Source organism: Rhododendron vialii, chromosome 6a (genome assembly GCF_030253575.1).
Source record: "Rhododendron vialii isolate Sample 1 chromosome 6a, ASM3025357v1".
Lineage (NCBI taxonomy): Eukaryota > Viridiplantae > Streptophyta > Magnoliopsida > Ericales > Ericaceae > Rhododendron > Rhododendron vialii.
This window is the reverse complement of record NC_080562.1, coordinates 40782918-40795388: the sequence shown is the minus strand read 5'-3', so window position 1 is coordinate 40795388 and position 12471 is coordinate 40782918. Positions and strand designations below refer to the sequence as shown.

Genomic DNA, 12471 nt, shown 5'->3' with positions numbered 1-12471 from the left:
CTCTCTCTCGTGACACAGTGCCCAACCCTCCGTTGGTCCACCTCTCCGTTGGCTCGTTCCCTTGGCTTCACTAATCATCAGCCAAAGTCTTTGCCAGACAATTCAATGCTCCTCTCTCTCTCTCTCTCTCTCTCTCTTTCTCTCATGACACAGTGCCCACCCCTCCGTTGGTCCACCTCTCCGTTGGCTCGTTCCCTTGGCTTCACTAATCATCAGCATCAGACAACATCACTCCACTCACCACTCCAAATCATATGCTAACCCTTATGAGTTCTTCCCTCCTCCCTTTTCTGCAACCACAGGACCCACTCCTCTCACTTATCTCCGTTATTCTCTCTCTCTAGAAATCAGCCTTCGTTGCTCTTGGATTGCATCCCTCCATCGTAACCCATCCAGATAATCATTCCGTATCTGCAATTTTTTTTACAAATCCAGACAATAAACCACTGCAAACAGTAATTGCGTTGGTTTATGGATTTCCTTACCCAGAAAATAATATTTCTTCACTCCTAAAGACAATAAGATGAAGATGACGAGGTAGAAAATTTGCAATTTTTACTTCTCTCCCCCCACACATTCAGACAAGATAAAAATTGAGAGAATAATAAAAGGGTGTTGCTCCACTCGAAGTTTACTCTGTCGATGTCATGGGCGGACGGAGGCGTGTTGTGAACAATTTGGTCGATCTTGTTCGGGAAGAAGAGGTTGGGTCAGGGTGAGATTTGCAAAAGCATAGAGAGATTGGTGACTTTAGATCTGCCGCCTCCTCAATTGCAGTGGAGAGAGAGGAGAGTGAAACGGCAAAGTGGGTTTTGTAGTGAAACAAAGGGTAATCGAAGGGTGAAGAAGAATGTGGGGTACAGTAGTCAGTCAACATAAATTGTCGTGGCTCTAGAAAATATAGTCGTGACATTATCAAGACCTTTTTTTGAACATTATTGTTAAATTTGTTTATTCATACCCATTTGTTTATTAGAATGGAGGATGCTCTCAGGTGGTGATGAAAAAAAAACCACTTGCGAAAAGTGAAAACTAGCATCTCCACTTCTTACTCAGATTTTTCTCAAATTTGGGTATAAACTTGATTTGGTATTATGTGTTCCAATGGACACTTAAACTCAAGCACAAATATGCATAAATTTGAGTAAAAACTTCATTAATGGCAATATTGTAAATTTAAAGGTGCAAAATTTGCTTTCAAAAATTTGAGTAAGGGTTTAAAGTTTAACCAAATTTGAGTCTAATTTGGTACTATAGGTTTGGGTAAGAAGTGGAGGAGGGTTTTGGGTAATTTTTGCTCAAATTTGAGTTTGAGTCAAGATTTGAGTAATGAGTGGAGGTACTCTTAGTAGGAGTTAAAGAACATTTGAGGGTATTTTTATAATTTTCATAGCTTGTTAAAATGAGTTTCACGATCTTCCTAATCCCGTTCAATCCTACTTCCTCCGAGATTATATAGTAGCCCACGTAAAGGGATAAAGTTAATCCTAAAGTAATAATCTCAACAGCCTTTTCTGGAACCAAACATGGGAGAACGTGGGATTGAACACGTTTTATCCTCTCCAAGACACCTACATCGCGAATCAAACAAGACACCTAATTCGCGAATCAAACGAGGCCAATCTGTACAAAAATTAATGTCAACTTAGGGTGTGTCCGCTATGCACTCCCTAATCACATTAAACTCCTAATAACTGCTATGATTCATAACATTAGTCTTGAATTCATAACTATTCTATTTCTTATCGAAATTCATAACATTAACCTTGAATTCATAGTTGTCGTATGTTACTATTACTTTATGTCATGATGTAATGAATTTTCAAGAGATGTTCTAAATTTTTAAGCAAATGTAGTGAATTTTCAATAACAATGTTATGAATTTCTAATGCAAAATGTTATAAAACTAGGGCAATTTAAGGATTGGATAACGTACACACCGGTATTTGAGTGTATTAATTCCAAAACAGGTTTTGCCAGATCAATGCAGTGCTTCTTCGTCGGTCATGATACCAAGATTCAAATCCCACTCCTACAAAAACAAGATTCTCACTGTGGGAGAATTGGGCCTAATATAAGGATTAAAGTCCCTGTGCTGCCGGAAGGACGACCATTTAAAAACAGGAGCAATGCTACTAACACAATTTTAAAACACAATTCTGAACACAATTGCGTCTGGAACCGTTCGATGCACATGGATCCACATGTATAGAACGGCTCCGGACACAGTTGTGTTTGTAGACTTTTTGAACAACCAAACAAAATTCTTACAGAAATTTTCGATGCTTCTATTTGGGCAGGAAAGAATGATGTACATGAAATAGAACAAGTGGAATTATGCTATTCATGAACCTCAGAGACTGATATGCAATACTCCAGAAGAGGACCAAGTTAACTAAACAAGTTGCCTTTCTTACCTGTTCCCAACAGTTATACTACAAAACAACAAGAAGCTAAGGCGAAAAGCAAGACAATTTCGAAGCACAATGTAACACAAGCAGACATCACAAATATCCAACACACAATACTTGCCAAGAGAAACCGGAAGATGAAGTTTCTAAACCAGCAATACCAAACTACCAAACACATCCCAGATTACACAAATCTAGTGTCATTGTAAAAATAAACTAGTAGAGTACGAGATAGCAACAACTAAGGTCTCATCAGGTGACTCTTTTCAAAATGACACATAGTGCCAGCACATCATCCCAAGAATAACTCCATGCGCTAGCATTTCCATTTATCTGTAATAAAACAAAAGACGTTGGTCAGCTTGATATCTTATTAAATAAGTAACCTATCACAACTAGCCAGATCAAGTGTATGGAAATTGATCCAGGGTGGGCATGGGGTTGGGTAGGGCTTTGATTGATGAGTTTATGTGGCTTTGGGTTGATAAGTTCCTTATCCCCTTGATTGAAGTGGGCTAAAGGCATGCAGACGCTGGCTAGTTCACTTGGTCCGAGAGATTGACAGACTGTAAACAATTTGACTAAATATCACATAAAGTTCTCAGTTTTGTGAATACAAATCATTTTCAACTGAGGCAAATGCTTCCAATGTTTGCTTCAAGTATGTGGTTCCTAGTGATCTCGATACTCGCTGCTTTCCCGGCATGTGTAATAAACTTACAACTTATCAAAAAAAAAAACCACAGGGTGGTTTAGTATAACTGTATAACAAGTAATATTAGGGGGATCCAAGGTAGGGATTATGGACTAACCCCAAGGGGTAAAGTGTAAGCGCCATTCCATGGTATGATGAAGGGTATTACAGACTTCCCACTAAGTCAACTCAGTAAAAGGCTATTATAGCGTAATTTGTTTTTTGAAACTTGTCAATGGCAGCAGGGACTAACCCCAAGAGGTAAAGTGTAAGTGCCATTCCATGGAATGATGAAGGGTATTACAGACTTCCCACTAAGGTAACTCAGTAAAAGGCTAGCGTAATTTGTTTTTTGAAACTTGTCAATAGCAGCAGGAAAGTATAAGCGACAATTTACAAACAAGAGGGGAAAAACCTATCTGCAAGAACCCCGATGAATAAACTGGCAAGTGAAATTTACCCAATTAAACCTGGAATTATTTATAACAATGAAATAGTTATGCATTCATGAGATAACCTAGAGGTTTTAGCTGGCATTAGTACGAAATTTAAAGGAATGATGACATACAACTTCAACGGAGATTAAGTTCACAAATCTTGGATGCCCTTGGAAATCGTGCTAATAGACGCCAGCTATCTGAATGCTGACAACAAATTGTCATGTTCTTCAGAACTTCGGCGCTTTTCAGCAAATACTCTATCACTTCAAACTCATGTTTATCTCCACCAAATTTCAGATACTTAATTTCCTTGAGATTCAATAACAAACAACTAGGAACCCGCGGAGGTGGGCTCCAAGGTCTGTCCGAAAGACCACCTATATTTCCCTGTTCATAAAATGATTATAGAAGTTAGCAAATAGAGAACAATGCGGCTGCAATCCTGTGATTAATTTGAACCCACCTCAAGAACAAGAACTTCAAGATTGGGTGAGTACTCAAGAAACACATTTAGCAAATCCTTGTTCCAGCCATCAGGGACATTCTGAAGCCCCAGATATGTCAAATTATGGAGAGAATTGATAGTTGGCAGCACATAATCGTCGCTATTAGTGGAGGAAAACTGCACAAGAGACATGTTACGATTGTCATAATTCTTGAAACACACACCCACACACACACACACAAAAAAACTGAACACAATACCTCTGAATCATTGTGGAGAATTAACAGTTAGAACCTTCTTTATTTCCTGGCTCCATCAAGAAACATCTACCTAGTGGGTAATCTATGATACATAGTTACTAAGAAAAACACGGGTTTCTTGCTTGTTATCAATGCAAAAGATATTCATTCCTTGGTCAGGCTTAAAACACATAAACACCATAGATAATGGCTAAAAGTAGAAACATGAATAAGAAATTTCTTAATTATTGATCAATATTTTTTTCTTTATTTCCCCCCATATTGTAGGGTGGATCCCGAAAGATTTGAAAGAGTTCTGCCAATATTTAAGGGATTTTTTAGTTGTCTTTCTTCCCCATTGAGGAAATCGGGCAATTCGTTGGTGTACTTTATCCACATGTATACTAGAACTCCTTCTAATGACCTATGCATTCTGCTATCATTTTCAATCGGACGATCAATTAATCCAACTAGTCGAAGACTATAAATGGAATACTAAAGGATGAGTAGAACTTTTACCCTCAGAATCATCGGTTATTGCAACCAGTAAATAGAACATTTTCTTCCCATAATAACGGATGAGTAGAAATCTTACCCGAAGAAACTTAACATTTGCAATCCCATGTAGAAGCTTAAGTAGGTTGGAGGAACTGATGGATCCCGAACAGCAAGGCCCAACATTAATGCGTGCATCCAACAAGGATGATAAGTTCTCCAACGAAAATTCAACTGCAACATCATCTGCGATATCGAGGTATTCGAGCTTAGGCGTATTAACTGTAAGCTTGTGTTCACTAAAGAGGGGATGACCATCATCTCCTAGACGGGTTAACACTAGCCGCTTTAATGTGGGCACAGAAATGTTCAACACCTTTTGCTTATCGAAATAGGACATAAAAATGTACAAATCTTCAAGGGCTGGGCATCCATGGATGAGGTTATGAGCTGAATCTTTATTTTCGTATATAACTTCCTTTATTTCAAGAATCTTAAGATTCGGAAGCCAAACCGAAGCAGGAACTTTCAAGGAAATGTTTCCGTTTAGCCTTAAATCCACCATTGTTTTGCAAATGAAAAGCATATGAGGCAACTGAATAGGAATCTGTTCATCAAAATTGTGCCTTGCAGAGTAGCAAAGCTCTAGCTTTTGAACATTGCGCTTTATAGCATTGCTGATCCATGCCTTCACAATGCCAAAATAGCAGAATGACTCGAGCTTAAGGTTGAATTTCTCCAAACACGACACGTCACTTAGAAGCAACACTGTGTTCACAAAGTTCATAAATCTCAAATCGACTTCAGCTGCTCCAGTACCATCCGTACGATTGCGTTTATTGAAGAGTTCAGAATTGTTGAAGTCGAGCGTAGCCACCGAAATCCAAAGGTACTGCCATCTCGTTGACAGAATGCTGGTCCCCACTGCATATTTCGTCGGAAGAAACGAAAGTATGTGACACAGTACTGAGTCTGGTAACTTGCTGATCCTATCTAAGCTCCTCCCAAAATCCAAATCCATTGTAACTCGCCAATGTTCTTCCTCAAGATAAACTCGTGTTACTGAAAAACCAAGAACTTGAACTAAAATGTTAAAATATCTAACTGATTCCACATAAATTTTGTTGTTTTCCCTAATTTTCACATGTTTTCTGGGCACTGCAAACGAATCAAGCTCTTCGCAAGTAGCTCAAGGCTTGGCTTGTTAGTAAATGAGTGAAGCTTGAGTTTTAAGCACATTTAGTAAAAGAGTCGAGCTCAAGTTTTATGCTCGTTTAGTAAACGAGCTGAGCCCAAGTTAGTTGTAACTTGGCTCGCTTACAAAAGCTCCGATTGTTTGTAGCGGCTCGTCTCATGTGTAGGGGCTCATTTATTATATTGACCGAGCTGGAATTAATTCTAAACGGTCCGAGCTCGAGCTCGATCATTTGGGCTCGAGCCATGCTTGAGGTAGACTAATTTTGAACGAGCCGAGCTCAAACATTTCAAAGCTCTGCTATGCTTGTTTGTAGCCCTACTATTTGATACCATTTGGAGGAGAAGACTGAAAAGGAAAAGAAAGAATCCTCGAAATTGGAGTAGTAACAGTACCTGAGAAATCGTATGAGCTGGTGTTGGTTGATGAACATATGCAGAAATGAACGTCTCATCTACCAAGTGTTAGGGTTAGGGTTTGGGTTTGACCCCATGGCTGTAGACTGTAGTGCTCTTTTTCTGTTCCGAGGGAACACTTCGTATCTGTTCATGTAACAATAGCGCGTTTTTCGATTCATAGTACAGGTTAATATATCAATTTTCCACCCCATTTTCTATATCTTGCGAAATTAACCCAGCAAGATTCATCATTTTCAAAACAGGTTCTCATTTGCTAGTTGTAGATTTTGTTTGGAACTTGGCCAAAGGAAATGAAAGTTTGAAAATTTTCTCTCCTTTTGTTTGGTTGAGAGAGGAAAAGAAGACAAGATGAAAAAACAGTGTTCAATGCACAGGGAAATTAAGCTCTCAAATTTTCTCCCATTTTCCCTCTTAATCATTTTACTTTTCTTTCTTCCACTTTCCACAAATTCCAAATGGAGCATAGTGTTACCTTTTTATCCAAAAAAAAGAAAGAATTTGTAGTGTTTCTTTTCTTCTATTTTACTATCTTTTTAGTATAAATGAATGAACTAGAACTTCATCAAGATAAAAGGATAGGCTTGCCACTTGATTATGTCTTTGTTTTTATTGGCGAGTTTCATGTATTTTACCTTGTATGTATGGGTATTTTTTATGGTATCCTTGAAGATCGTCTTCAAAGTTAGAGAGTATCAAAACTGCTTGAGGGAGAAAATTGTTCGGTTTCGGTTCAGTCCAATCGGTTTGTCGATTTGGGTTTTTCAATTGAAAATTAAAGAAGTCGAAACGAAGAACTCTATAAAAACACGAGGGGAATGGCCGGTGTGGCAACAACAGGTACATGCACAAATAGATCAATGGTCTTCTTCTTGAAATGAAGGTGACCGCGATTGTTAAGATTTGTTAATCCCTCTGACCGTGATATGAGAGTTGGTAATTGATATGTGCAATGCTGATCGATGGAGGAAAGTTCGAGAAAAATGCGTACAAAAATTTCCGATGCTTCTATTTGGGCAGGAAAGAATGATGTACAAAAAATAGAACAAGTGGAATTATGCTACTCATGAACCCCAGAGACTGATATGCAATACTCCAGAAGAAGACCAAGTTAACTAAACAAGTAGCCTTTCTTACCTGTTCCCAACAGTTAGACAAAACAAGCAGCAACTAAGACCAAAAGCAAGACAATTTCGAAGCACAATGTAATCCAACACAACACTTGCCAAGAGAAACCCGAAGATAAAGTTTCTAAACTAGCAATGCCAAATTACCAAACACAATCCCAGATTACACAAATCTAGTGTCACAGTAATAATAAACTAGTAGTACAAGATAGCAACAACTTTGGTCTCATCAGGCGCCTCTTTTCAGAATGACATCATCCCGAGAATAACTCCACGCGCTAGCATTTCCGTTTGCCTGTAATAAAACAAAAGACGTCGGTCAGCTTGATAGCTCTTTAAATAAGTAACTTGTCACAACTAGCCGGATCAAGTGTATGGAAAGTGGAAACTGATTCAGGGTGGGCATGGGTTTTGGTAGGGCGTTGATTGATGAGTTTATGTGGCTTTGGTTTGAAAAGTCCCTTAGTCCCTTACCTAGTTCATTTGGTCCCAGAGATTGACAGATTGTAACCAATTTGACTAAATAGACTCAAATTCAGTAGCCAAGGGATGAATAGGTACAACTGATACTTCAGGGACGAAATAGCAAAAAATTGAATAGTGACAAAAGGTTGAATTAACCTTGAAGAGCATGTTTCAAAATATGATTATGTATCGTGCTTGCTATTTTAAGATATCGCTCTTATTGTTTGACCGAAAGTAAACTTCATCGATATATAATGAGAACAAGAACACATAAAGACCATCTATCCTGCAGCTCTAATATCACCAAGACTAGTTTGACACAACCAGACCAAAACAACCACCAACTTGGCAACTCCCGTGGCTCTAGATAAGCCAAACATAGGCTGCAACAGAAGCAGTACAAGAAGCAACAGAACCCCAGCAAGAATATAAACTCCCTGAAGTTCCCTCGAGAGTGTGCCTCAGGAGGATGAAGATACTAGAGGAGATACAAAACAAGGCAATGTAAATGTTTGTCTGTATATGTGGATAAGTTATATGCAGGAACATCAGTGTGTGAGGTGATATTGGATTGTCAACGGTGTTGTGAGCAGCCAGCATTGGCTTCACTGCTCAAATATCAAATAAAGTGCTCAGTTGTGTATAAATATCATTTTCATCTGGGGCAAATGCTCCCAATGTTTGCTGCAAGTTTGTGGTTCCTAGTGATCTTGATTCTCGCTGCTTTCCCGGCATGTGTAATAAACTTATAACTTATCCAAAAAAAAAACTGGGTGGTTTAGTATCACAAGTAATATTAGAGAAATCCAAGGTAGGGACTAGGGCCTAACCCCAAGGGGTAAGTGTAAGCGCCATTTCATGCTATGATGAAGGGTCTTACAGACGTCCCACTAAGTCAATTCAGTAAAAGGCTAATAGAGCGAATTTGTTTTTTGAAACTTGTCAATAGCAGCAGGGAAGTATAAGCGAAAATTTTCAAACAAGAGGGGGAGAACCTATCTGGAAGAACCCAGATGAGGAAACTGGTAAGTGAAATTTACCCAATTAAACCTGGAATCACTAATAACAATGAATAGTTATGCATTCCATTCTACATGAGATAACCCAGAGATTTTAGCTGGCATTGGTATGAAACTTAAAGAATGGTGACATACAACTTCAACGGAGATTAAGTTCACAAATCTTTGACGCCCTTGGAAATCGTGCTAATAGACGCCAGCTATCTGAATGCTGACAAGAAATTGTCATGTTCTTCAGAACTTCAGCGCTTTCCAGAAAATACTCTATCACTTCGAACTCATGTTTCTCTCCACCAAAGTTCAGATACTCAATTTCCTTGAGATTCAATAACAAACAACTAGGAACTCGCGGAGGTGGGCTCCAAAGTCTGTATGAACGCATGATTCTATTTCCCTGTTCACAAAATGATTATAGAAATTAACAAAAAGAGAACAATCCGGCTGCAACCCTGTGATTAATTTTGAACCCACCTCAAGAACAAGAACTTTGAGATTGGGAGAGTACTCAAGAAACACATTTAGCAAATCCACATTCCAGCCATCAATGGCATCCTGAAGCCCTAGATATGTCAAATTATGGAGAGGATTCATCGTGGGCAGCACATAATCATCATAATTAGTAGAGGAAAACTGCACAAGAGACATGCTACGAATGTCATAATTCTTGGAATACACCAAAAAAAAAAAACCCTGAACTCAGTACTTTCGAATCATTGTGAAGCATTACAAGTTAGAACCTTCTCTATTTCCTTGCTCCATCAAGAAACATCTACTCAGTGCATCATCAATGATACATAGTTATTAAGGAAAACATCTACCCAGTGCATAATCTATGATACATATTTACGAAGGAAAAGATGGGTTTCATGCTTGTTATCAATTCAAAAACTTTTCATTCCTTGGTCAGGCTTAAAACACTTAAACACCATAGATAATGCCTAAAATTAGAAACATAAACAAGAAATTCCTTAATTATTTATCAATATTTGTTCTATATTTTTACCCAATATTGTAGGGTGCATCACGAAAGATATGAAAGAGTTTTGCCAATATTTGAGGGTTTTTTAATTGTCTTTCTTCCTCATAGACGAAATCGGGCAATTCGTGTATACTTTATCTACATGTCTACTAGAACTCCTTCTAACAACCTATGCATTCCGTTATCATTGGATCGGACAATCCATTAATCCAACTAGTCGAAGATTATAAATGTAATACAAAAGGATGAGTAGTAGAGTACAAGTTTTACCCTCAGAATCATCAGTTATTGCAAGCAGTTGCCAGAACATTTTCTTCCCATGAGAACGGATGAGTAAAAATCTTACCCGAAGAAACTTAACATTTGCAATCCCATGAAGAAGCTTAAGTAGGTTGGAGGAACTGACGGGTCCTGAAAAGCAAAGCCCAACATTAATGCGTGCATCCAACAAGGATGATAAGTTCTCCAACGAAAATTCATCCGAATCACAATCTGTGATATCGAGGTATTCGAGCTTGGGCGTATTGACTATAAGCTTGTGTTGCGATTCACCATCGTCATCACTAGAGAGGAGATGACCATCATCTCCTTGACGGAATAACACTAGGCGCTTCAATGTAGGCACAGAAATGTTCAACACCTTTTGCTTATCGAAGTAGAACCTATGTATGTGCAAATCTTCAAGGGCTGGGCATCCGTGGATGAGGTTATGAGCTGAATCTCCATTTTCGTATATAACTTCCTTTATTTCAAGAATCTTAAGACTCGGAAGCCAAACCGAAGCAGGAACTTTCAAGGAAATGTTTCCTTTCAGCCTTAAATCCACCAGTGTTTTGCAAATGAAAAGCATATGAGGCAACTGAATAGGAATCTGTCCATCGAAATTGTGCCATTCAGAGTATCGAAGCTCTAGCTTTTGAACATTGCGCTTTATAGCAGTGCTGATCCATGCCTTAACAATGCCAAAATAGCAAAATGAATCAAGCTTAAGGTTAAATTTCTCCAAACACGACACATCACTAAGAAGCAACACTGTGTTCACAAAGTTCGTAAATCTCAAATCGACTTCAGCTTCTCCAATACCATTCGTACGATCCCGTTTATTAAAGAGTTCAGAATCGTTGAAGTCGAGCATAGCCACAGAAGTCCAAAGGTACTGCCATCTCGTTGATAGAATGCTGGTCCCCACTGCATATTTCGTCGGAAGAAACGAAAGTATGTGACACAGTACCGAGTCTGGTAACTTGCTGATCCTATCTAAGCTCCTCCCAAAATCCAAATCCATTGTAACTCGCCGATGTTCTTCCTCAAGATAAACATGTGCTACTGAAAAATCAAGAACTTGAGCTAAAATGTTAAATTTCTAACTGATTCCACAAAATTTTTGTTGTTTTCCCTAATTTCCATATGTTTTCTGGGCACTGCAAACAAATCGAACTCTTCGCGAGTAGCTCAGGGCTTGGCTTGTTAGTAAATGAGTGAAGCTTGAGTTTTAAGCTCATTTGGTAAAAGAGTCGAGCTCAAGTTTATGCTTGTTTAGTAAACGAGCTGAGCAGTTAGTTGTAACTGGGCTCGTTTACAAAAGCTCAGCTTGTTTGCAGTGGCTCGTCTCATGTGTAGGGGCTCATTTATTATATTGACCGGGCTGGAACATCTTAATTCTAAACAGTCCGAGCTCGAGCTCGATCATTGGTCTCGAGCCATCCTTGAGGCAGACTAATTTTGAACGAGCCGAGCTCAAACACTTAAAAACTCTGCTCGGCTCGTTTGTAGCCCTATGGGCAACAAACGACGGAGAAAACTGGATAGGAAAAGAAAAAATCATCGGAATTGGAGTAGTAACAGTACCTGAGAAATTGTCTGAGCTGGTGTTGGTTGATGAAAATATGCAGAAATGAACGTCTCATCTACCCAGTGTTAGGGTTAGGGTTTGGGTTTGAGCCGATGGCTGCAGAGCTCCTTTTCTGTTCTGAGGGAACACTTTGAAGTAAGTTTAAAAATGGGTGCCGCTATTCGCAGCCCTTTATTTTCTCCCGTAACCCATCACATTTCGGTAAATGGTTGTTGAAAATCATAAATAACATTTCGGTAAATTACTGTTGAAAACAAGATTATATTTCGGTAACTGCATGTCGAAAATATGTACAACTTTCGGTAAACAACTGCTGAACATGCATTTTCGGTAAACATCTGTTGAAAAAAATATTATATTTCGATAATTGAATGCTGAAAATATATCTCAATTTCGATAACTAATTATCGAGTATAATTAAAAAATTTTAACGGGCTATAGGAGTAAATAGAGTGCTTGCGAATAGCAGCGCCCTTAAAAATTGATCATGTAATAATAGCGCGTATTCCCAGGATCTCAAATTCACAGCACAGGATAATATCAATTTTCCACCTCATTTTTCTATATCTTCCGAAATTAACCCCGCAAGGTTCATCATTTTCATTCTTGCCTCTGTGTCTCACAGTCAGCGACTACCCTGGGAAGGAAATGAAAGTTTGGAAATTTCCTCTCTCCTTGTTTGGTTGAGAGAGAA

The 12471-nt window shown here is 38.7% G+C and overlaps 2 protein-coding genes across 7 annotated transcripts; both read right to left on the bottom strand.

Annotated features, from left to right (window-relative positions):
* Positions 1–2531: 2531 nt before the first annotated feature.
* Positions 2532–11914, bottom strand: LOC131330448 (F-box protein At4g09920-like). Of its 5 annotated transcripts, none has more exons than XM_058364026.1 (5): positions 11774–11914; positions 10272–11251; positions 9418–9576; positions 9082–9340; positions 2532–2744 (listed from the first exon to the last, which is right to left on the bottom strand). In XM_058364026.1, exons 2-4 carry the CDS (start codon positions 11208–11210, stop codon positions 9086–9088), a joined length of 1353 nt encoding a protein of 450 aa, XP_058220009.1. In that variant the 5' UTR covers positions 11211–11251; positions 11774–11914; the 3' UTR covers positions 2532–2744; positions 9082–9085. The 5 variants fall into 5 exon arrangements, with proteins under 5 accessions (XP_058220009.1, XP_058220008.1, XP_058220013.1 ...); XM_058364025.1 differs by lacking the exon at positions 2532–2744 and adding an exon at positions 7558–7757; XM_058364030.1 differs by lacking the exon at positions 2532–2744 and adding an exon at positions 7558–7757 and having other exon boundaries at positions 9418–9498.
* Positions 3675–6645, bottom strand: LOC131330450 (FBD-associated F-box protein At4g10400-like). 2 transcript variants are annotated; one of them, XM_058364031.1, is made up of 4 exons: positions 6315–6645; positions 4825–5786; positions 4009–4167; positions 3675–3932 (listed from the first exon to the last, which is right to left on the bottom strand). In XM_058364031.1, the coding sequence occupies exons 2-4, from the start codon at positions 5743–5745 to the stop codon at positions 3678–3680; spliced, it is 1335 nt and encodes a 444-aa protein (XP_058220014.1). In that variant the 5' UTR covers positions 5746–5786; positions 6315–6645; the 3' UTR covers positions 3675–3677. The 2 variants fall into 2 exon arrangements, with proteins under 2 accessions (XP_058220014.1, XP_058220016.1); XM_058364033.1 differs by having other exon boundaries at positions 4825–5766; positions 6315–6590.
* Positions 11915–12471: the final 557 nt, after the last annotated feature.

What these genes read in the sequence shown, in the direction of transcription:
- LOC131330450 (XM_058364031.1), bottom strand. Translation starts at nt 5,745, where the DNA reads ATGGATTTGGATTTTGGGAGGAGCTTAGATAGGATCAGCAAGTTACCA. An exon ending in CAAATGTTAAGTTTCTTCGG is followed by an intron (nt 4,168 to 4,824) that starts GTAAGATTTCTA and finishes TCTCTTGTGCAG; the next exon opens with TTTTCCTCCACTAATAGCGA. An exon ending in TTGAAGTTCTTGTTCTTGAG is followed by an intron (nt 3,933 to 4,008) that starts GTGGGTTCAAAT and finishes TTTTATGAACAG; the next exon opens with GGAAATATAGGTGGTCTTTC.
- LOC131330448 (XM_058364026.1), bottom strand. Translation starts at nt 11,210, where the DNA reads ATGGATTTGGATTTTGGGAGGAGCTTAGATAGGATCAGCAAGTTACCA. An exon ending in CAAATGTTAAGTTTCTTCGG is followed by an intron (nt 9,577 to 10,271) that starts GTAAGATTTTTA and finishes TCTCTTGTGCAG; the next exon opens with TTTTCCTCTACTAATTATGA. An exon ending in TCAAAGTTCTTGTTCTTGAG is followed by an intron (nt 9,341 to 9,417) that starts GTGGGTTCAAAA and finishes TTTTGTGAACAG; the next exon opens with GGAAATAGAATCATGCGTTC.